The 24,016-nt window shown below is 49.9% G+C and overlaps 2 protein-coding genes across 2 annotated transcripts; both read left to right on the plus strand.

The window, feature by feature from the left end:
- Positions 1,180-22,948, plus strand: LOC8155619 (zinc finger RNA-binding protein). Its single transcript, XM_021445634.1, has 2 exons — positions 1,180-1,667; positions 22,044-22,948. The coding sequence occupies exons 1-2, from the start codon at positions 1,254-1,256 to the stop codon at positions 22,608-22,610; spliced, it is 981 nt and encodes a 326-aa protein (XP_021301309.1). The 5' UTR covers positions 1,180-1,253; the 3' UTR covers positions 22,611-22,948.
- LOC110429558 lies at positions 1,674-16,118 on the plus strand. The gene is made up of 2 exons (XM_021445625.1): positions 1,674-3,001; positions 3,102-16,118. The coding sequence occupies exon 2, from the start codon at positions 9,713-9,715 to the stop codon at positions 13,046-13,048; it is 3,336 nt and encodes a 1,111-aa protein (XP_021301300.1). The 5' UTR covers positions 1,674-3,001; positions 3,102-9,712; the 3' UTR covers positions 13,049-16,118.

Below are 24,016 nucleotides of genomic sequence, written 5' to 3' on the forward strand. Positions count from 1 at the left end.
TGGTTTTGGTGACGTGGCAGCCAGCGTGTCAGCGGTATGACACGGTGGCACAGGCGATGCCGTCCAGAGGTGGCTGGCAGGTGGGTCCCACATGTCAGGCAACCCCCTCAAATACTCCGCATCCTCCCTGTTTCTCTCCCCTACAGCATCCGACGAGCTCAACTCCGCTACTCCTGAACCCAAAACCCACAACCTTCTCTCCATCCCCCCTCCATGTAGATTCCCCTTCCTTGGAGCACGTAAGAACCCCCATCTCGCACAACCGTGGCCATGTCCATCCCACGATTCCTCATCGCCGTCCTCTTCGCTAAGTTAGCGGCGGCGGCATCCACTCCAGCCCACGCGGCTGGCGCCAGGGCCTACGTGGCGGAGAAGTTCTCGGACAACCGCGTGTTCGCGGCGTGCGCGGACCTGTCCCGCCTCGGCGCGTCGCTGCACTGGTCCTATGACGTCGTCGTCCTCGCACCGCCTGGACTCTTCCTTGGCGTCCTCTACCCCGCGCACCAGGGTCGCCAACGGTAACGACAACGACAACAGTGGCACCACCACCACCCGCCGCTCCACCCGCGCTGGCGGCGCAAGGGGCCCGCAGGTGCGCCTCATGTGCAGCTTCGGCGGCCGCATCCAACCCTGCCCGGGGGACCGCAAGCTGCGCTACGTCGGTGGGAGACCTGCATCGTGTCCTTCCCGCGCGTCACGGCCTCCTTCGCCGCCCTCGTCGCTGCCCTCGCACCAATGCCGCGCCCGCGCTCTTCGCGCCGGGGGCGCCCAAGCCGTCACTCCAGTACCAGCCCCAGGATACCCTCGACTCGCTCATCTCCGTGGAGGATGCAACAGGGGAGGATGCAGAGTATTTGAGGGGGGTTGCTTGACTTGTGGGACCCACCTGCCAGCCACCTCTAGACGGCATCGCCTGCGCCACTGTGTGACACGCTAGTTGCCACATCACCAAAATCGCCCTCTCAAACCGCCCTAGGGGTTTCGTTGCCCTGTTTTCCAAATTTTAGAGCGTAGATTATCTGGTTTTGTAGTTAAAGGCCTAGGTTAGACACAGGTCAATAGTTAGGGAGGTAAATAGACTTTTTTCCTCTATCAAAGTTGCATTCTTTTAAACACGGAGGTAGTACATTGTAGTATTGTTTTTTAAATAAAATATATAGAATGAAATAAAAAGCAAACACAAAGGATCCGACTGCATCCACAATCCACCCGGAACCGCGGTCTCAGGGTCGCATTCGCACCGCATCACCGCGATGGACTATGCCGCAGCCGCTACTAACGCGCCGGCGCCGGCGCCGGCGCCGGGCACCGATCACGCCCACTACCCGCACCCTTACGCTAGCTACTCCTACCCCTACGGGGCCTATCACCAACCAGCCCCGGCCACGTACGCCTCCGTCGCGGCCGCCGCCTCGTCATCCTACTACTACCCCGTCCCTGCCGCCGTGCCGTCCACCGCCGTGCAGTACGACCCTTACTCGGGTTACCAGCACTACAGTCCCCCGGAGGGAGGAGGCGCCGCTGGGGCTGGCCTGGTGGGCTACTACTTCACCGTCGGCGAGGCGCCGCAGCAGGCCGCGGTTACATCGACGACGCAAGCTGCTCCGGCGGCGACTACGAAGGAGGCGGGCAAGCAATTTGGTTTCGATCCCCAGCGCTACGCGCAGGTTAGGACGCCCCTGGATTCCGTTTTGACTCCGAGTTTTATTTATTTGTTTTTGTTTGTACGCCGCAAATTTAGGTGGAATTACGAGATTTGATCTCTTAAGAATCGGAGGCTTGGTTACATTTATTGAAGAATCATACTATATTTTGTTTAACAAAAATCTCGTTGTTATTTTGTGAACTGTTGAACTTCAGAATTATATCCCTTCTATGCTAGTTTGAAAAAGAAGTAATCTAGAAGAAGTGCGTCACATGGTTAGATTTGTTATATCCTACATGACCATAAATAGGTTCTAATCAATTCTCTTTTTTCATGGATAAAATAAATAGTATATGTGATGCACTGAGGGGATTATTTCATCTGATTAGCTCTTGAACAATTGATTGGGTATGAAATTGTATTTTTAGATTTTATTTCAATCTTTTAGTTTTAGTTGTAGTTATTTTGTTCCTATCTCTTTAGAAGGTAGGTTGGCCCATTGGGGTGAAGCATAAAGTAGTTAACTAGGCCTCCGAGATGTGAATGGACGGCATGGAAGACAAGCTCCCATCAGCTGCTGAAGGACTTTATACCTCCTCAATCTTTTTAATATCATCAACTGGAGCTGTTTTACCAATACTATATGAAACTAGGTATTGGCCTGTGCATTGCTACGGGCACACAGAATTTGAGTGAAATAATGGAATGCACAACATCTGGTAAACATATTATGATGGATATGATTTCATAAAAACAGGTGCAAAGAGAAATCATGTCTGTCCTTCATGAATCCCATGTCTAATCAGACATAAGCTTGTGGTAACCAATCTAGATCCACTATGAATTTAATATGATTTTGTTCACTATACAAGCCTAATCAAGATCTGTTACTAACTTGGAACCAATACCACCTTGGACCTGATTTCATGCTACAAGCATCAAGCACTTTGATAATTGTAGATACTACTCCATATCTAAAATTCTAGACAAACAATTTTACTATTGTTTCATTCGCTTACCAATTTTATCTAAAGCGTAATCATAATCATAAAAAGGAAAAATTACAGAATAAAAATGAACAAGCTAATGTAGAAACTCCATTGCTCATATCTGAAACTGACTTATAAAAACATATCTGAACCTGAATTATCAAAACATTGTGTTATCAAGAAACAGCATTGGTCTGACTTATAATAGCATTGATATTTACAACAACAGCAGCAACAACAACAAAGCCTTTTAGTCTCAAGCAAGTTGTGGTAGGCTGGAGTTGAAACCCAACATGAGCCCCTAGTCACGGTTCAGGCATGTCAATAACTGCTTTCAAAGCAGTCCTATCCAAACAAAGATCTCTAGGTATATCCCAGTCCCAGCCTTTCAAATCTCTTTTTATTGCCTCCCCCCATGTCAGCTTTGATCTTCCTCTACCTCTCCTCACATTAATATCTTGATTTAGGACTCCACAATGCACTGGTGCCTCTGAAGGTCTCCTTTGGACATGGCCAAACCACCTCAACCAATGTTGGACAAGCTTTTCTTCAATTGGTACTACCCCTAGACGATCACATATATCATCATTCCAAACTCAGTCCATCCTTGTGTGACCACAAATCCTGTGCAACATATGCATTTCCAAAGTACTCAGTTGCTAATCGCCATTCTATGAAACTTGCCTTTAAGCTTTTGTGGTACCCTCTTGTCACAGAGAATGACAATGCTTGGTGCCACTTCATCCACCCTGCTTTGATCCTATGGCAAACGTTTGCATCAATATTTCCATCCTTTTGTAGCATCGATCCTAGATAACATTGATATTTACAAACATGTAAATAACGCTTGATGCACCCCACCATCAATTCAGCAGCCTGCAACACAATCCAAGGTCAAATGAAAATTGCATTCGAAATCTACGACAGTTGATTCATATTCCAAGAGAGGAGCAGATCAATGAATCCTTATTAGTTCCCTAATTGCAAACATGATGCTAATACCACAAGACTACATTTAGGAAGCACACCATCCATTAGGTATCTTGGCATCAACAATAGACTATGACAATTTTAGATTAAGCATAGGAAAGTAATCAGCTTGCTTTTTTTATGTTGGCATCAACATAGACTGATACATCTTAGATTAGGCACAGGGAAGGCACAGCAGTACTTGGACATTTAAACAAATCTGGTTAAATACTGATCTAAAAGACATTTGCAAGGAGTAGTGTGCACCTGGTGAGAACTTCATATTTCAGAATATATGCTGAGATCTTAATTTAACATTACTGGATGGATTCCTCCACATGATACTGGCAAGGTAGAAATTCATATAATCAATCATGTACAACATCCTATTTTTTGCATTATGTAAAATAATCCCATTTCCTGTTGGAAGTCTTTATTTTTTTGTTATCTGGAAATATGGCGACGACATAGTTTTACAATCGCTGCTCTGTTCTTTTGTTTTAGGAGCTTATGTTCAATACAGTATTTGATTGAATGGAATGCATTTTTGTACACTGGACTGTTAATGTGTGCGTCTGTTTGTGTGATGAATAGTGAATAGTTACATTTTATCCTTCTAATGAAAGTGAAAGCATCTACTTATGACAAGGAAAAGAAGAAACTGTAATAAAAAATTTCAGATTTCTGTTGCTTGTATAGATTCTAGGCTATTCTAATATATTAAGGTCATCCCCCCTTTTGGTCCAATGTTGAGGTTGGTGCCTTGTCTCGTTTAGTTGCATGACCTAACAACATAACTGCCCTGAAGCTTCCTTATTTTAATGCTGTTGTTGTGAGCCATCCATCTGCAGGAATTTTAATGCATCTGTGTCGTATGCATATATATATTTTTATTGGCAAATGGCTCAATATTGCATTGCTGCGACTTGCCCACTGTGGTCAATACTTCTGGATACAATTGCAACAAGAGTCCCATCCTTTGCTTATCCAGGAACGATGTGTGTAGGGTTCTATCTTTATCAGATAAGAGCAGAGTGTATAAGCATGTTTCTGTATGATTTTATCATTGACAACTATACAAATACAAACACGTCATGTAAGCACGTTTCTGGTACAGTTGTTTTGCTGCATACCTTCTCAAGCTTAGTTCACTTACTTCACTGTTTATCTATCGCCAAGGCTCTAAAACAGTTTACCTCTACTGTATGTGGATGACATTGTGCTGCCTCTCTCCTCCGCCACACCATGTCCGCCTTGCAGCAAGAATTTTCCATGAAAGATCTTGGTCCTCTCCACCATTTCTTGGGCATATCCGTTGAGAGGAAATCCAATGAGCTGTTCTTAGCCCAGAAGCAATATACACTGGATATCATTCAGCGGGCTGGCATGGTTGACTGCAAGCATTGCAGCACTCCAGTTGACACTCAGCTGGAGGGTTGCCTTCGAACTTCTTCAGCAGCGCCACTTGGAAGACATCATGGATTCTGGCCTTGGAAGGAAGGCGCAGATGATAAGCTACAGCACTAATTCGTTCAGTGACTTGATAAGGCCCAAAGTAACGAGGCCCTAACTTGGAGGAGGACGCTGGAGTGATGCCGACAGCTGTTCGCTGATGAAGACTTAGCAGAACCCAATCTCCCACAGCATACTCCACAGAGCGCCGTTTCTTGTTCTGGTGCTCAGTCATGATATCCTGGGCCAGCAGCAGCAGGTCATGTATATCCTGCAGGAAGGCGTCGCGATCTCATAGCTGTTGATCCACAGCAGCAACCTTGGTCGTGCCAGCTGTGTAGGACAGCAAGGTTGGCGGAGCACGGCCAACACAACCTCGAAAGGAGTGGCGCGGAGGGCAGACTGAAATGAAGTATTGAAGCAGTACTCCGCCCACGGTAACCACTGCAGCCACGAATGCAGACGATCGCCAGCGAGGCACCGCAAGTACATGACAATAATGTGGTTCGTTACCTCAGACTGTCCATCTGTCTGAGGATGGAAGGCAGAGCTGTGGAGCAACTTGACCCCCGCAAGATGGAACAACTCCTCCCATAAGGTGCTAGTGGGGTCTCGATCACTCACTATAGAGCATGGAAATCCATAGAGCCGGACGATGGTGTCGAAGAAGGCACGAGCCACCGATTGCACCAAATATGGGTGACTGAGAGCAATAAAGTGTGCCATCTTGGAGAACCGGTCGACGATGGTGAGGATTACTGATTTACCACCGAGGCGCGGGAAGCCTTCCACAAAATCCATGGCGATGTCGCTCTAGACATGCTCCGGCACAGGCAGCGGCTGTAGGAGACCGGCCGGATGCACATGCTCAGTCTTGTTCTGCTGACAAACAGAGCAGCTGCGGATGAAGTCACGGACCAGGCGGCGAGCGCGGCTGTTGTAGGACTCCCGCAGCCGATGCAATGTCTTCTGGGCACCCTCATGACCGGTGTTGTGAGCCTCCTGCAGAAGCTGAGGCCACAATGCGGAGGCATCAGGCACAAAAATGCGCCCCTGGTACGGCAACAACCCATCAACAAGAGTCCGGTCAGCAGGCACTGTGCCGGCTGCCAGCTGGTCACGTAGGCTCTGCCCTTGGGCGTCATTCTGCAGCTTAGCTGCAGAGCATCATAGAGGTTGAAGATGGGTGTAGACAGGGACCAAAATGCAGTAAGGTCTTTGTCATGGTGAGATAATGCATCAGCGACGTGTTGAGCTTTCCAGGCCGGTACTCCGTAGTGATGTCATTCATAGCCGAACAGCTTGGTGACCCAAGTGTGTTGCGGAATTGTAGTGAGGCGCTGATCCAATATAAACTTCAAACTCCAGTGATTGGTATGAACAGTGAGTGGACACCCCCACAAGTACGAACGCCAATGTCGGACAACCTTGACCAAACAGATGAGCTCATGCTCATATGCCGACAACGTGGCATGATGGGGGGTGACCGCCCTGCTGAAGAAGGCCACCACAACATCCCCTTGATGGAGGACAACACCGAACCCTGCACCCAACACATCGCAGTCGACGCTGAAGCACTTGGAGAAGTTAGGAAGTTGGAGCAGGGGCGCCGTCATCAGCGCCTGTTTGAGGGCCAAGAATGCCCCCCATCCGCCTCAGGCGTCCAGGAGAACGCCTTGCGCTTCAAGAGCGCCGTCAAGGGCTCAACAACACCTCCATAACCTGTGATGAATTTCCGGTAGTACCCGATCAAGCCGAGGAACCCTCGGAGAGCGTGGGCCGTGAGAGGACGCGGCCAAGCTTCCACCGCCTCCACCTTCGCTGTATCCATGGCGATGCCCTCAACAGATATGATGTGGTCGAGGTATGCCACCGAGGGTTCGCCAAAGAAGCACTTGGTGAAGAGATGACGAGTGTGCAGCTGATGCAGCACGGTGCGCACATGCTGAAGGTGTTTTGCCCAGGAAGAACTGAAGACCAAAATATCATAAAAAAACACAAGCACAAAGCGGCGAATGTAAGGCTTCAAAATATCATTCATGAGTGCTTGAAACGTGGTAGGGGTGTTGGTGAGGCCAAACGGCATGACAAGGAACTCAAAATGGCCACGGTGCATCCGGAACACTGTCTTGGTGATAACATCTTGGGCATGCGCACCTGATGGTACCCGCTACGGGGGTCAATCTTGGTGAAGAAGCAGGCACCACATAGCTGGTCCAAGAGTTCATCAACCACCAGGATGGGAAACTTGTCCTTGATAGTGCAGTCGTTGAGGGCGCGGTAGTCGACTAGAAGCGCCAACTGTCGTCTTGCTTGCGAACGAGCACCGGGGAGGATAATGGCAAAGTAAACTCCCGGATGATCCCTTGTTCCAACATGTTGTCGCACAGTCGTTCGATCTCGTCCTTGCAGAGCTGCGGGTAGCGGTATGGTCGCACCGCCACAGGACGAGGTGAATATGGTGGTCGTGGCGGCAACCCGGTGGCAGGCCGTGTGGCTCCTTGAAGATGTCGGCGTACGACTAAAGGAGCTCCTCCGGCACACACTGAGGGTCGGTGATGGCGCAGACAGCCGTGCCAGGGCGGCCCATGCCGACCCAGTGATGTGAGCACCCATTCTAACAGAAGGCCATCGAGAGGGCAGCAAAGTCCCAAACGATAGGCCCCAAAGTACGAAGCCACTAGACGCCAAGGACTAGGTCGAAGGCGCCGAGGTCAAGGGCGAAACAGTCGATGGTGAAGTGCTTGATGTGGATAACGACATCGGTGGCTAAACACACACCAGGGCTGCGTACACGATCGCCATTGGCCACCATGACGTTGAGGCCGGCACAAGGGGTGACCAAGAGACCTAGGTGAGCGGCCACCTTTGAGTGGATGAAGGTGTGGGTGGAGTTGGTATCCACCAGGGCCTTGAACAGAACACCACCTATGGTAACCTGCAGCAGCATGGAATCAGCAGGCCCGAGGCCAGTGAGCGCGTACGAAGATATCTCCAAGGTGGCCACGTCGTCACCAAGCGGATCATTCTTGCCTCCGCAGGGTCCATGAGGAAGACACCCTTCGCCGCCCATTTGTGGTCCTGGAATAAGGCTCTGGCCAGAAGTAACACTGGCCGTTGTGCCACTTCTCTTGCTGATACTAACCTTGGGGATCTGAGTAGATGAATTCTCAGTCTACGGTGGAGTGATATATATATATATATGTATATACACTCATATGGGCCATATGGGCCATAGTACAGGCTTAAACTTAACACCCCCCTTCAAACTCAAGGCGGTAATGGAGGATCTGAAGCATTGAGTTTGAGCAAATGAAGCCGATGTTGCTCTCTATTTTGCGTCTTAGTAAAGAAGTCAGCCAATTGCAGCTCGGATGGCACATACTGAAGAGCAATGGTATGTTGATTACAATGATACCGAGTAAAGAAAGCATCAACACCGATATGCTTGGTAAGTTCATGCTTCATAGGATCATTGGCAATTTGTATAGCTCCTGTATTGTCACATAGAAGAGGTGTGGCAGCATCACAAGAAATCCCAAAATCAGCCAATAACCATCGAAGCCATACGATTTCTGCAGTAGTGGTAGCGAGTGCTCTAAGTTCTGACTCTGCACTAGAACGAGATACAATGATTTGTTTCTTGGACTTCCATGCAATAGGAGAAGACCCAAGAAGAATACAGTACCCAGTGATGGATTGACGATCTGTTGGGTCACTCGCCCAAGTGGAGTCTGAGTAAGCATGAAGCTGAAGCGGACTATCACGAGCATAGAATAAGCTGCGAGATGATGTCCCCCTCAAGTATCGCAAGACACGAAGTAAATGGCCAAAATGAACGGACGTAGGAGCACTCACAAATTGACTCAAAATATGGATGGCATGAGCAATATCAGGTCGAGTAACAGTGAGATAAACAAGGTTGCCCACAATATGTCGATATCTAGAGGGATCCTGAAGAGGAGTACCATCAGTGGGCCGAAGCTGCAAATGAAGATCCATAGGTGTCGCAGCTGTTCGATGGTCAGTGATGCCAGAACGAGCAATAAGGTCTTGTATGTACTTGGACTGGGAAAGATAGCAGCCCTTGGCAGACTGTTTAACCTCAATGCCTAAGAAATAACTGAGAGGACCTAAGTCAGACATTTGAAATTGTGCACCAAGTTGCTGCTTGACATAAGAAATGTTGTTTGCATCATCACCAGTAATCAATATATCATCAACATATAGAAGAAGCAAAGTACGCCCATGTTATGGTAGGGAATACCTACCAGAGAAGGCCACGGGCATAGTCCCTGCAGAGTCCTAGAAGGGCACGGGCATAACCCCTGCGCCCATATAGAGTCCTAGATTGAGTCTAAATTAGTTTTGGAAATCTTGGAGAATCTAGAGTCTATTTCGTATTTTGTATTTTTAGTAAGAGTCGGTTTGTAACAGCCTTTATAAAGCCACCCTATGATATCAATAAAGCTCAGCCTGGGATTGTGATTTCTATAATCACCCTTGGGCGCCCAGCGCCAAACCCATCTGGTTGCCACGCCCAGCTCCGATCACGGCACCAACACGCCGGGACCGGACTCGCCCCCTTGCTGCGTTCTCTCCTCCCTATCTCCTGCGAAGCAAGGCTAGAAGGCGTAACAATCTGGTATCAGAGATCATGGCTTCTTCTGGGACCGCAGCCCCTGGTGTTCCACCCTCCACAAGCGCCCCACCCGGCGCCGGCGCGGTCGTGACAACCTCCTCCGGCGCCCTGATCACGGCCACCACGTCGCTGCCGGCTGCGTCCTCCACACCGCCAGCCCCAATGCTGGCCATCCCTTCAGACGCGCTTACGGCCTTCACCAGCGCCATCCAGGGCCTCCAGAACCAGATGGCCCTCATGAGCTTCCAGATGGGCGATCTGGCCACGCGTGTGTCGGCCCTGGGCGGTCGGGCTCTGCCTACAGCCGCGCAGTTCCCACAACTGCCGATGTCAAGCGTGGGTCATCTTCCCTTGCTGCAGGCACCGTCCTTACCGCTGCTCCAGGACGCTGGTTCTGCAACGTCCGCCTCTTCCCCGGCACCGACGCCGTCTGCACCTTCGACGACCGGGCCGGCTGCAGCGCCGCAGGGTTCCACAGCTGCTCCCCCGTTCGGCGTTCCTATTCAGCACATCCGTTTCCCAGCGTCGCCGTCTCCGATCCCTACCCTCGAGGCCATCCTCGGGACCGTACCAGTGGCCTCGGCACCCATGACATCAGCACCTCCTCGGGTGCATGTCCCGGCGCCTCCGGATGACTCACACACGGGGCACGTGGTACCCAAGTATCACAAGCTTGTGTTCCCGCTGTTCGACGGCAAGGAAGACCCCCTCGGCTGGTTAAACAAGTGCGAGCAGTTCTTCAACAGCCATCAGACACGTCACGCTGATCGGGTGTGGCTCGCTTCGTACCATCTCACCGGTGTCGCTCAACAATGGTACCTGGTGCTGGAATCAGATGCGGGCCGCCCGCAATGGGAGGAGTTTCGCACCCTCTGCCAGCAGCGTTTCGGGCCGCCCCTAAGCACCAATCACCTCTTAGATTTGGCGCGCCTTCCCTTCACGTCGACGGTGGACGCCTATATGGAGGCGTTCCAGGCACGCGCTGCGCATGCAGGCCGGTTATCCCCGGGACAAAAGGCGAAGCTCTTCACTGGTGGACTGCCTGATCACATTCGCGTCGACGTCGAGCTTCATGATCCCCAAGACCTGCAGCGCGCCATGCACCTCGCGCGCGCCTACGAACGCCGCAACGCCCCAGCCCCGCTCGCGTTGCCAGCACCGCAACGACGCCGATCCACTGGGGTGCCTGCGACGTTCCCTGCGTCAGCCAGCTCGTCCTCGCCAACACCAGCGCCCGCTGCAGCTGTGCAGCGCCCGTTCAAGCGCCTTTCACCCGAGGAGATGGCAGACCATCGCAAACAGGGCCTCTGCTACAACTGCGATGAGCCGTACATCCGTGGTCACAAGTGCGCTCGTCTCTTCTTCCTTGAGGCCGCCGACTACATCGTGGAAGAGCCGGACGACACCGATGATGATGGGCCTGCAGCTTCCGGTACCAGCCTTCCACCGTTTGATCCCGATGCTCCTATGATCTCCTTGTCTGCTATTACAGGGATCCGCGCACCAAGCACTATGCAGCTGCAGGTTCGCATCGGCGCACACCACCTTACGGCGCTCCTGGACTTTGGATCCACGCACAATTTCATCAGTACGGAGGCTGCTGGTCGTGTGGGCGTTCCCCTCCAAGACAGCCGCGGCGCCCACGTAGTGGTCGCCAATGGCGACCGCGTCGAGTGCCGGGGCCTTGCCCGCGGCGTTCCTCTTCAGATCGGTGCAGAGTCCTTCCGGGTGGACATGTACTCCATCCCTGTCCACGGCTGCGACATCGTTCTAGGCATCGCATGGCTGCGAACCCTGGGACCCATCCTCTGCGACTTCGAGCAACGTCGCATGGCGTTCCATCTCAAGGGACGTCGGGTCGTCTGGGCAGGCGTGGCGGCGTTGGGGACATCGCCAAGACCGTCGTCCGACCCGCTGCTCGCCAACAACCTCTTCACTGACTTGGGCTCTGAGCAGGACCTCCTGGAACGTTTTCTGGCTACTTACGACGACGTGTTTGCAGCACCGACGGGATTGCCCCCGGCACGGGCCTGTGACCACCGCATCCACCTCAAGACTGCAACAGAACCGGTGGCGGTTCGTCCATATAGATACCCCCAGCTACAGAAGGATGAACTGGAGACGCAGTGTGAAGCAATGATGCAGCAAGGCATTATCCGGCCCAGTACATCTCCCTTTTCGGCGCCCGTGCTGCTGGTCAAGAAGCAGGATTCCTCGTGGCGCTTTTGTGTGGACTACAGGGCCCTCAATGCTGCTACAGTTAAAGACAAGTTTCCCATCCCTGTGGTGGAGGAGCTGCTGGATGAACTCAATGGTGCTCGTTTTTTCTCCAAATTGGATTTGCGCTCCGGGTATCATCAAGTACGCGTCCATCCCGATGACGTGGCCAAGACAGCGTTCCGGACTCATCATGGGCACTTCGAGTTTTTGGTCATGCCCTTTGGATTGTCTAATGCGCCTTCGACGTTCCAGGCGCTCATGAATTTGGTGCTCAAGCCTTTTCTACGCCGCTGGGTCCTGGTGTTTTTCGATGATATCCTAATATACAGCAAGTCATGGACGGAGCATCTCCATCACCTGCTGGCTGTTCTAAATGTGCTACGTGCCCATCAGTTGCATCTCAAGCGCTCCAAATGCTCTTTCGCCACCTCTTCAGTGCAGTACCTGGGGCATGTCATCTCAGCCTCGGGCGTCGCCATGGATGCCTCCAAGGTGGAGGCAGTAGAATCCTGGCCGCAACCCCGCTCTGCCCGCGGTCTGCGGGGGTTCCTGGGCTTGGCAGGATATTATCGACGATTCATTCAAGATTTTGGTACAATTGCAGCCCCTCTCACACAGCTTCTCCGTAAGGATGCCTTCAACTGGACAGACGCAGCAACGACCGCTTTTGACGCCCTCAAGCACGCCCTGTCCACTGCACCTGTACTCCATCTTCCTGATTTCAGCAAAGACTTTGTGGTGGATTGTGACGCGTCTGGGTCTGGTTTCGGCGCCGTATTACATCAAGGAGCGGGGCCATTGGCATTCTTCAGCAGGCCTTTCGCTGCCCGGCATCTCAAAGTGGCAGCCTATGAACGGGAACTCGTCGGGCTGGTTCATGCTGTTCGTCACTGGCGCCCTTATCTGTGGGGGAGAGCTTTTGTGGTGCGCACAGATCATTACGCGCTGAAATATATGCTCGATCAGCGCCTGTCAACAATTCCCCAGACCCAGTGGATTTCCAAATTATTTGGTTTTGACTTCAGGGTGGAGTTCAATCCGGGCTGTTTCAACACCGTTGCTGATGCGCTTTCTCGCCGGGATGGGAGGTGCCTCTGTTGGCGGCTCTGTCCAGCACCGCGGTTCATGTGACTGCATTGTCTGTGCCGGCTTTCGACGTCTATGCTCAGCTTCGCCAAGAATATGAGGCTGATGAGGATCTTCGCAGCCGCAGGGATGAGGTTGCTGCAGGAACGCATGGTGCGGACTGGTCTGTGCGTGATGGCCTCATCCTGCACGCCGGGCGAGTGTTCGTGCCCGCGTCTTCGGCATTCCTCGATGATGTTCTGCAGTTAGCTCACACAGCGGATCATGAAGGAATCCAAAAGACGCTGTTGCGCCTGCGTGCTGATTTCTATGTGGAGCACGATCGGCGGGTTGTGACCGATTTTGTCAAGTCTTGCGCTGTCTGTCAACGTAACAAGACAGAGGCCTTGCACCCTGCCGGGCTTCTCCAACCGCTGGCCGTTCCTTCCAGGGTCTGGGCTGACATCGCGATGGATTTCATCGAGGCTCTTCCCAAGGTACATGGCAAGAGCGTCATCCTCACAGTGGTGGACAGGTTCTCAAAGTATGCACATTTCATTCCTCTGGGCCACCCGTACACTGCCTCTTCAGTGGCTCGCGCATTCTTCAACGACGTCGTCCGTCTTCATGGCTTCCTAGAATCCATTGTCAGTGATCGCGACCCAGTTTTCACTGGCAATGTTTGGCGTGATCTGTTTCGCCGAGAAGGTGTGCAGCTACGCCTCAGCACTGCGTTTCATCCCCAAACTGATGGTCAGTCGGAGGCGGTCAACAAAACCATTGCCATGTATCTTCGCTGCATTACTAGGGATCGACCGAGGGACTGGCTCGATTGGCTTCCATGGGCTGAGTACTGCTACAATACTTCTTACCACTCAGCACTTCGCACAACTCCGTTTTCGGTAGTCTATGGTCGGCAGCCGCCCGCACTCCTGCCATATGAACCGGGTACGGCGCATACTGATGTGGTTGATTCCCTCTTCACTAGCCGGGATGAGTTCTTACAGGAGGTGCGAGCCAGATTGCTTCAAGCACAAGAATACGCTCGACGCCACTATGATGCCAAGCATCGGCCACTGGAGTTCTCTGTGGGAGATTGGGTGTTGCTTCGGCTGCTGCATCGTCCCACCCAGTCTCTCGTTCCGGGTCGGCGTCACAAGCTCAGTCCTCGCTATGCTGGACCTTATCAGGTGCTCGAACGCGTTGGGTCGGTGGCCTACAGACTCAATCTTCCAGAAGATGCACGCATTCATGATGTTTTTCATGTTGGGGTCTTGAAGCCATTCCGTGGTGAACCTCCTGCTGCTATGTCGTCCCTTCCGCCACTTCAACACGGGCGTCCTCTCCTTCATCCGGAGCGTGTTCTGCGTTCTGAATTACGCAGGGGCGAGTGGTACATTTTGGTCAAGTGGGCTGATCTTCCTACAGCTGATGCAACTTGGGAGCCTGTGACAGCATTTCGCCTTGCTCATCCCTCTTTCCAGCTCGAGGACGACCTGTTTCCTGAGGGAGGGAGAGATGTTATGGTAGGGAATACCTACCAGAGAAGGCCACGGGCATAGTCCCTGCAGAGTCCTAGAAGGCCACGGGCATAACCCCTGCGCCCATATAGAGTCCTAGATTGAGTCTAGATTAGTTTTGGAAATCTTGGAGAATCTAGAGTCTATTTCCTATTTTGTATTTTTAGTAAGAGTCGGTTTGTAACAGCCTTTATAAGGCCACCCTATGATATCAATAAAGCTCAGCCTGGGATTGTGATTTCTATAATCACCCTTGGGCGCCCAGCCCCAAACCCATCTGCTTGCCACGCCCAGCTCCGATCACGGCACCAACACGCCGGGACCGGACTCGCCCCCTTGCTGCGTTCTCTCCTCCCTATCTCCTGCGAAGCAAGGCTAGAAGGCGTAACAGCCCACGTGAGGAGAGCTGGATAAATAAAGCTGAGTCATGATCACTAGGTGAAAAACCAGCAGCCCGAATCACAGAGACAAAGCGCTCAAACCAAGCACGAGGAGCCTGTTTAAGACCATATAAAGCCCGGCGAAGACGACAAACATAACTTGGAGGGGCATTAACACCCGGGGGTGGTTGCATATAAACTTCTTCGTTTAAATCACCATGAAGAAAGGCATTCTTAACATCCATCTGAGAGATTGTCCAAGAAGAAGAAGCAGCCACTGCAATTAAAGTACTATTAAAGTACGAACAGTAGTCATATGAGCAACAGGCGCAAATGTCTCATCATAATCTAGGCCCTGAGTTTGCTGAAAGCCTCTGGCAACTAGACGGGCCTTATATCTTTCAATAGAACCGTTTGACTTGGTTTTAATTTTGAAAACCCACTTAGATGTAACAGGCACAACATGCGATGGTAATGGAACAATATCCCATGTGCCTGTACGATCAAGGGCAACAAGTTCCTCACACATAGCTAGCTGCCATTCTAGAATGCTAGAGGCCTCTTGATAAGTGGATGGCTCTTCCACAACAGCTGTGACATGGGGAAAACCGTACTTGTCTGGAGGCCCAATAGCAGCATGATCTCGTAGATTATATCTCGGACCACCCTGTGACTCATCAGAAAGAGCACATGACTCATTAGTGTTAACAAAAGTATCAGCATCAGGAGTAGGACTGGTCGAGGAAGTGGTTGTGGGGACTAGGGGACAACGAGTGTAGTATTTGAGGATAGGTGTTTTTTCAAAAGAGGTGAGCTGCTGGACTGGTGGTTGACAATCAGGAAGATCTAAAGGGGGAGGATTGACGCTTGTAGGTGGAGGATCAACATGAGTAGGTGGAGGAGGTTCAGAAGTGTCAAGAGGAGACACAAGAGTGTTGGGTGGACTAGAAGACACAGGTGGTGGAGTGTCAACATCACTGAGTATAGGTGGAAGACACATAAAGGATGTTGACTCTGTACTACTATGAGATGGCTGAGTAGAAGGGTTATAAAAGAAAGGACGATCCTCAACGAAAGTGACATCATGAGATATACGAATACGACGAGAAGAGGTGTCATAACAACGATAGCCCTTATGCTCAGGGCTGTATCCTAGAAAAACACACTCAACTGACTGAGCAGTCAACTTAGTCCGCTCACGTGGTGCAAGTAGGACGTAGCATGTGCAGCCAAAAACACGTAGATGGTCATAGTTAGGAGGAGTCCCAAAAAGAACCTCACCAGGACACTGACCCGACAATTTGGATGATGGTCGTCGGTTAATGAGATAAACAAAAGTGGAAACAGCTTCTCCTCGGAAATGAGAAGGAACAAAAGATGCAATAAGAAGTGTGCGGGCAGTCTCTATGATATGGCGGTTTTTCCGCTCAGCAACCCCATTTTTAGCATGCGCACCCGGACAAGACAGCTGAGCAAGAGTACCTTCAGAGGTCAAAAATTTGCGGAAGGTATGAGATAAATACTCTCCACCAGAATCAGAACGAAAAACTCGAATGGGAGTGGAAAATTGTGTGTGCACCATGCGAGCAAAATTTTGATAAATAGAGCACAACTGAGAGCGATGTTTCATAAAGTAAACCCAAGTATATCGAGAATGATCATCAACAAATATAACATAGTATTTATGACCTCCTTTGGTAGAGAAAGGTGCAGGACCCCATACATCAGAGTGAATAATATCAAAAGGTCTAGCAGAATGAGAGGTACTAGTGGAATATGGGAGTTACAGTTGTTTTCCAAGCTTGCAACCCTTACACTGAAAGCTAGACTCGATGGGTATAGGACCTAAACAACCCTTATTTATTAAGGTGGACAAACGAGACCCACATAAATGACCAAGGCGATGATGCCACTTGGCGAAGGACAAAGTCGATGATGATGATGATGCAGCAGCAGCAGCAGCGACGGAGGACACATGGGTGGTAGAGTGAGGAAGACGTAAGGTGTCGAGGACATAGAGGCTATGAGAACCTCTACGGCGATGGCCAGTCCCAAGTACAGCCCCGGTGCGACGATCCTGAATAAAACAAGATGAGTCATTGAATCCAACAAAACAATTGTGATCGGTTAATTGACCAACGGAAAGAAGATTCATAGACAGCTGAGGTACAAATGAGACATTAGGTACAGAAAAATTAGAGGTGCAAAGAGAACCCTGATGAGTAATGTGGCAGGATGTACCATCTGTTGACTGAATAGAGGCACCATCAGTAATTGGTGTGCAAGAAATAATTTGGGACTGATCTGATGACACATGAAAAGATGCTCCAGAATCAAGTACCCAAGATGAGGGAGCAGCGACAGGAGATGCAGCAGCAACTGACACAGATCCTGTAGGGGCGGAACTTGCAGGCACAGAGCCTGTAGAGGTGGAACCGCCGCCACGACCAAGCTGCATGGCGTGAGCGATAAGCAGCTAACTTCTCAGGATACCGAACAAAGCAATTGTCTGAGCGGTGAGTAGTCTTCTTGCAATGAACACAAGGCCCAAAAGAGTTGTCCTTCACTGTGTTGGTCTTGTGAGAGGCTGCCAGGACACTGTGAGGCACGACAGAAGGAGACTGAGAACTGAGTTGTGTCTCTTCAGCAATCAAAGCAGACAACACATCAGAAATGGACGGAGTAGTGGGTGCATTCAACAACTGCTTACGAATGGACTCAAAATCAGGCCGCAAACCATGACAAAACTGATATATAAGAAACTTTTCAATGAACTTATCCTTCTTAGCACAGCAGCCTGAACATCCTGCCTCACACTTAGGAACCATGGAAAGAAAAGGTCCCATCACACGATCAAAAGCAGTATAGTAATCCTCTATAGACATCTCATTCTGCTGAAGTTCATGAAGACCTTGCATGAGAGTAAGCAAAAGTGCACCACTGTTCTGAACATGACTCCCCTGCAGGTAGTCTCACATCTCCTTAGCAGATCGATGGTGCTCAAGACTCATCATTAATGAAGGCTTCATGCTGGTGACAATGGCACTCATGATGCGGCCATCATCTTTAGTCCAAGTCGTGACTGCAGCAGCACCAGAACCATCCTTCGACTTGTCAGTTGGAGGATCATCTGTTAAATGAGATGCAAGACCATGTCCACGCAATACAGTTTTGACAAAGAAAGCCCACTCTCGATAATTAGATGGACCATCAAGTTTCAGAGGAAAAATAATGGCATTTGAGAGCAATTGCGACTGTGACATTGTGCAAGACAGCAGAGCAGAGGAAACCACAGGAAGCAGAGCAGAGCACCAACAGCAGCAGAACCTCCGATGGGGGCGAGCAAGGCAGATCCACGCGCGGGCGCAAAGGAGCCACGCGGACGTCGTGGACGTGGTGCGGACATAGACGGCGCAGGCATAGAGGAGCCGGGCACAAAGGCGCTGCGCGGGCGCGTAGTCGCTGCGCGGAGATGCGGCCGCCGACGTGGAGAAGCCGCACGGGCCGCAGACGTGGAGAAGCCGCACGGCTGTGAGGATGGGTCCGCCGACGTGGAGGATCCGCACGGGGATGACGTGGCAACGGGCTGTTGGAAGAGCCGCACGGGGACGACACAGAAGATGACGCGGCAACAGCCCGCGTGGATGATGGATTCCCAAGGAAAAATAATGGATCGTGGGTGAATTAGAATAGTCTAACCCTAATTCTAATCCATGGCTTTGATACCATGATACTAACCTTGGGGATCTTAGTAGATGAATTCTTAGTCTACGGTGGAGTGATATATATATACACACTCATATGGGCCATAGTAGTAGATACTAGTAGACAGGCTTTCACTTAACACTTGCATCTCCGCCGGTGTAAGACGGCGAAAGCGAGAGCATGGCCCCTGCGTCTTGCTGTCCTGCGCACTAGCACCAGATCCCGCAGCACCGATTGAAGCAGAGGCGCAGCGGGTAGAGGACTTGGGCGGCACCGAGCTGTTGACGTTGGAGGTCTCCACTAGTTGACGCTGCTCATACGTCGGCGCCAAGCTCATGGCTTGCTGCAGGTTGGTGGGGTGCTACAGTTCCACGTCGGAGGCCAATGGCTGACCCAAGCCACCAATGTAGAGGTCGATCGTTTTCCGCATGGAGAGGTTTTCGCAGCGAGAAAACAGGGCAAGGTAACGCCAAGAGTAGTCCTCCACAGTGCTTGTGCAGATGAGGGCCTTGATCTCACCGATAGAGTTGGTGCGAATGGGTGGGCCAAAGTGGAGGTTGACGAATTCGAAGAAGTGCAGCCAATAGACCATCCCAAAGTTGCACTCCATTTGGTAGTACCACTCAGTTGCAGTGCCATCTAGATGCAATGACACCATCCACACCTTGTCCTCCAGCATTCGATGTATGCGGAAGTAATTGTTGCATTTGTTGAGCCATGTCAAGGGATCCAACTCCCCATGGAAGGTAGGGAATGGGATCTTCGGTGGACGATGGGGCTCTCGACGACCATTAGAGGCACCGTGGAAGAGAGCACCACGGTCGGAGGCACAGCTGCCGTGGTCAGGGTCGTGGGCACCGCGTTGTTGCTTGTAGTCACGGTTGTGCTCATGCGCGTAGTCACGGTTGCGGTCACAGTTGCGATCGAAGCCGCGCCTGTTCGTGCGGTTGTAGCCGCGCACGTACTTGTGGTCGTAGCCACACCGGTACTCGTGGTCGTAGCGACCCGAGTCACGAAGGCCAGAGCCATTGCATGATTCTAGGAAGCGGTCCCGATCATGGAGCGCTCAACCGAGGAACTCTGCCCAGGCATGGTCCTGAACAGAGGCGCGCTCATCGTAGGCCTCGCGGTCCTCACGGTGAGCGCCCGTGTCATCGCGGTGGGCATCCTCGCTGCTGTCTGCTTCCTCCCTGCCCTTGTCGAAATCGTGCTTGCCGGTCTCCACGCATGCGAGTCGGGAATCGTGGGAGTTGAGGCGTTTGGTGATGGTGGTGAGTTGACCGAAGATGCGATCAAGCTTCTCCTCTAGGGCCGCAAGATCGAAGGGAGTGTCGGACATGGTTGTCGATGCACTCATGGTGGTCTGCGATACCAAATTGATACGGCGTTGGCGATGAGGTGAACGTAGGGGAGTAGAGAAGGAGACTGGACTGGTAGTTGGAACGTAGAGGATTGCGAGGAACCTCGGTGGTGGGTTCTTCTCCGGTGGTCATAGTTGAAGCGCCCGACGCCACCGTCGAAGATAGAAACTCCCACCCCGGTACAGGGAGAGTTAATTCCTTCTTCGATAAGTCCTGATTACAATCTAAATGCCCCTTTATAGACTAGAGACATAACTCCTAACAACTGAACCAAATCTCCTAAAATCTCTCCCTGATCCTTACTTTCCTAACAAACCGGGCCTTAGCCACGGTTGGACTTACGTGGACGCCCAGGCCGGTGCCTATACTGGTGGCCAATGAAGGAATCCACAACTTCATTGGCCACGAGGCTTGCTAGTGCGCTCATCATGCTGTCATGCTGCTAACACCGGATGCACCAGGTAAAGAACAAAAACATAAAGGCACTTCCTGGAGCAATTCACCTTGGAAGAAGACGACGTTCGTGGTCCCGGGTACGCAGGACTCCATGGCTGGCCAGCACTTGGCATCCCCGCTCATCCAGTTGCCTGATGCTGATGATGTTTGACCAAAGGCTAATCAGTGCCCGGTGTTCCACAGTCTGGCATTGGAACAGGATTGTGCGGCACCCGCATATGTCCACAATGGAGCTATTGCCAAATTTGACGGAATCGACAATACCCATGTGAAGCTCTGCGAACGCCTCCCTTCTCCTGGTCATATGGTTGCTAGTGTCGGTGTCGAGATGTTATGACAGGCCTCACCTATAGGCGCTGGGGCCCCACCAGTGGCTAGTCCACACCGGTAGCATGCCAAGGGCAGCCGCTGCTGCCTCCCTGCTCAAGCCACGGTGTCCCAGCGCCATCAACCTCGCCCACGACCTCCAATCTCCTATCCCTATGCCCTTTGCAGCTGCGGTAGGGTCAAGGATCCTATCATGAGATACCAGGATTGCTCCCCGTCACCGCCTTCACACCCGATGTGAACTTGGGCGTGCGGCTCATCGAGGATGACCTTCTGGTGTGGCATGAGCTCTGGGCATCATTGAGGGCACAGACTTGCGCCATCAGGAGTGTCGGCTCATTGTCCAAAGATGCTCCAGCTCCTGCTTGGCGTTCTTGTAGTCCCGGGCAACATGTTGTGGAGGATCATAGGAGTTTGGACAACATGTTGCACCACACTGGTCCAAAATCCAAATTTCTTAAAACCTACAGCAAAAATGCCCATGACAACAAATCAAAAGCTTTACTGATGTCCAATTTTAGAAGGATTCTAGGCTCTTTCAGATTGTGAAGCACTTTGGCTGTTTGCTGAACCAAAACAAAATTATCATGGATGCATCTTCCTTTGACAAAAGAACTCTGATTAGGAGACACCAAGTTTTTTTGAGAAAGGGAACCAGAGAAATGCTTTATGGAGAAGAAAATGCTAGTGATGTGCAATGGGTATGTTCCCAATAAGAAAATGTGATTAAGGGAATCAATTCAACTTTAAATTGCAAGTGGCAATTGAAGTGAAGTATTGGAAACATTGAAATACATATTTGTCTCCTTGTGGCCAAAGGAACATTCTAATTTCATTTTGCTTTGTCCTAGCGTCGTAGTATAGCATTGCAGTTTGTTTGCCAAAGTTAAATTTTACAACATATTGTACTGATCTGTTTAGCTCATTGGCTTCTCACACTTTCCCTGATTTGCTATGCATGCAACCCATGAAAGGGACCACAGTATGCATTGTAGTGTTGTTACGTGGTTATTATTGTAGAAAAGATTTGCCATTTTTAATTCCCCATCCTATTGATTTTTACCAGTAAGTTTTTTCTGCGCATGAAGCTCTATGACCTTCAAGTGTTTTACAACCTCAATTTGTGCCCTGATTTTCTTTGTATTTATCACTGTTTGGTCACCCTGTGTTATGTGTTGTACAGCTGCATGGAAACCACATCATGTGTACAATAGTACTGCTTAGATTTGTTATACTTAATGTCATGTACTAGCTACATATCTTTTCTGTCTTGATCCTTGTTATTAACCTGGTACAGATAATCTTTCTGTAGGCAGCAGTTGCCAGAGCCTGCAATGGAATAACACAACCAGCTGCAGCCCCAGGCATGCACCATGCCCAGTGGAATGCTCATTTTGGGCACCCTGTGCCAAAATATGCCTTGAGGAAACAAATGAAGAAAAAGCCAAAGGCTCTGCAACCAGCACCATGTGAGGTGTGCAAGATTCAGTGTGATACACTAGAGGTGCTCATGATCCATAAGCAGGGGAAGAAGCACAAGAAAAATTTGGAGAAATTACAAGACTCGATCACCCCTAAACCAATTATAAAGCCCCCAAGCAATGTCATTGGTCCAAGTATGGCACCTGCTGCTGTATCCAACTGTGTGGTGCCCTGTGTACTGCCGAAGAAGAAGAAGAGCTGCTCAGCAGAAACCCTGGAAGATCTAGAGGTGAAGAAGAGGCGAGTGCTTGAGGCTGGAGCAGCGCAGGACGAAGTAAGAATCTGCGGAGTGTGCAATGTTGTCGTGAACAGCCAAAAAGTGTTCGAGTTCCACATTGCGGGGCAGAAGCACCAGGCCATGATACAGAAGCAGCAAGCGCTACATTTTGTCACATGATGCAGAGCCATTTTGCTTATTGTCTTTCGTCTAGTCTCTTCTTGCTTGTCCGGAAGTTCCTCGGGAACTCACAATATTCATGTCTTCAACTTTGTTAGCTAGAGACAAGTTGATAACATTCCCTCGTTGTTATCAACTGGTAGCGTACCAAAAGAATCAGATGATTGTATGGACTTTTGCTTGCCGTTCATAATTAGTGGAGGGCTGAAAGTCTGAAACTGAAAATATTGTAATGTATGTCGCAAAGTTGTTTATCAACATGCTTAGAGCATTTGAGTCTTTGTAAAGGTCACTCTAAATTTTGGAGAGGTATTTGCATAAAAATCATTTTCTATATATGTTGTGTGTATTTTAGAGAAATATTCTTATTTTCTATCATTAGCTAGCGAGGAGTCAGAATAGAAATGACTATATTTATATAATAACTAAATAAAGAAGTTGGAGTGTATTTTCCATTAAAATCTTTATTCATAGCAATTAAACAGGATATACAAAGTTTCTTGAAGTTGCTCTTAGGTTATATATCATCAAGTTCGATACTCTATTGTATTCTTTCCATTTTAAATTATAAGTTATTCTATCTTTTCAAGGTATATGGTTTTATTATGTATTTAAATATAGCGTATATCTAGATGTAAAACAAAATAATATATCTAAAATTGCCAGAACAACTTATGCATAATTTGGAACCAAGGGAGTTTTAAAACTTATAGGAAAAAATCGAAAAGGTCATATACATTCCACTTTAGCGTTGCCACTTAGGAGTACCATTGGATGTGTACAAAATGATTTTTAAGTTTAGGATATGTTTGGCGCAAAATATACACCTATCTTAGGAGGCAGTGGAGGAAGCTTTTAGAAGACGGAGGACGGAGGTGATCGGGCTCCGGGCATGGCCGGCCGGCCCACTATGGCGACCTTTTGGGCCCATGTGTAGTGGTTTGTCTTCTTTTGCCTTCTAGAGTATTCTCATGTATTTTTCGCCGCGGATTTCCGCCATTTCTTTTGACAAATAAGTCCCCCTTGGTGGTTTTCTCGATAAATCCTGCAGAAAATAATAATTCATCAAAACTCGTAGAATCTGTCAGTTTAAACCCTAAACCTTTATTGGTGATCTCAAATATGTCCCTATGCAAGTTTATTTCACTATTAAATGTTGATGTTAACTACCGCCAACAAGATCCCCCCAAGCTTAACCTTTGCTAGTTCCTTAGTAAACTTAAACTTAGCAAACTCGGATCTGGAGTTGCTTTGATGATTTCACGCCTTAAAAGTACACATGCGTTCAATCAAAAATTCTCCTCAGGATCTGGCCTTCAAACTTACACATATTATGATCAACCATGGGGCTTCTAGCCTTCACTTGGGTCTTGAGCAATTGAAAGATAGAACAATCAAGTCAAGCA

This window comes from Sorghum bicolor, chromosome 1 (assembly GCF_000003195.3).
Source record: "Sorghum bicolor cultivar BTx623 chromosome 1, Sorghum_bicolor_NCBIv3, whole genome shotgun sequence".
NCBI classification, from domain to species: Eukaryota; Viridiplantae; Streptophyta; class Magnoliopsida; order Poales; family Poaceae; genus Sorghum; species Sorghum bicolor.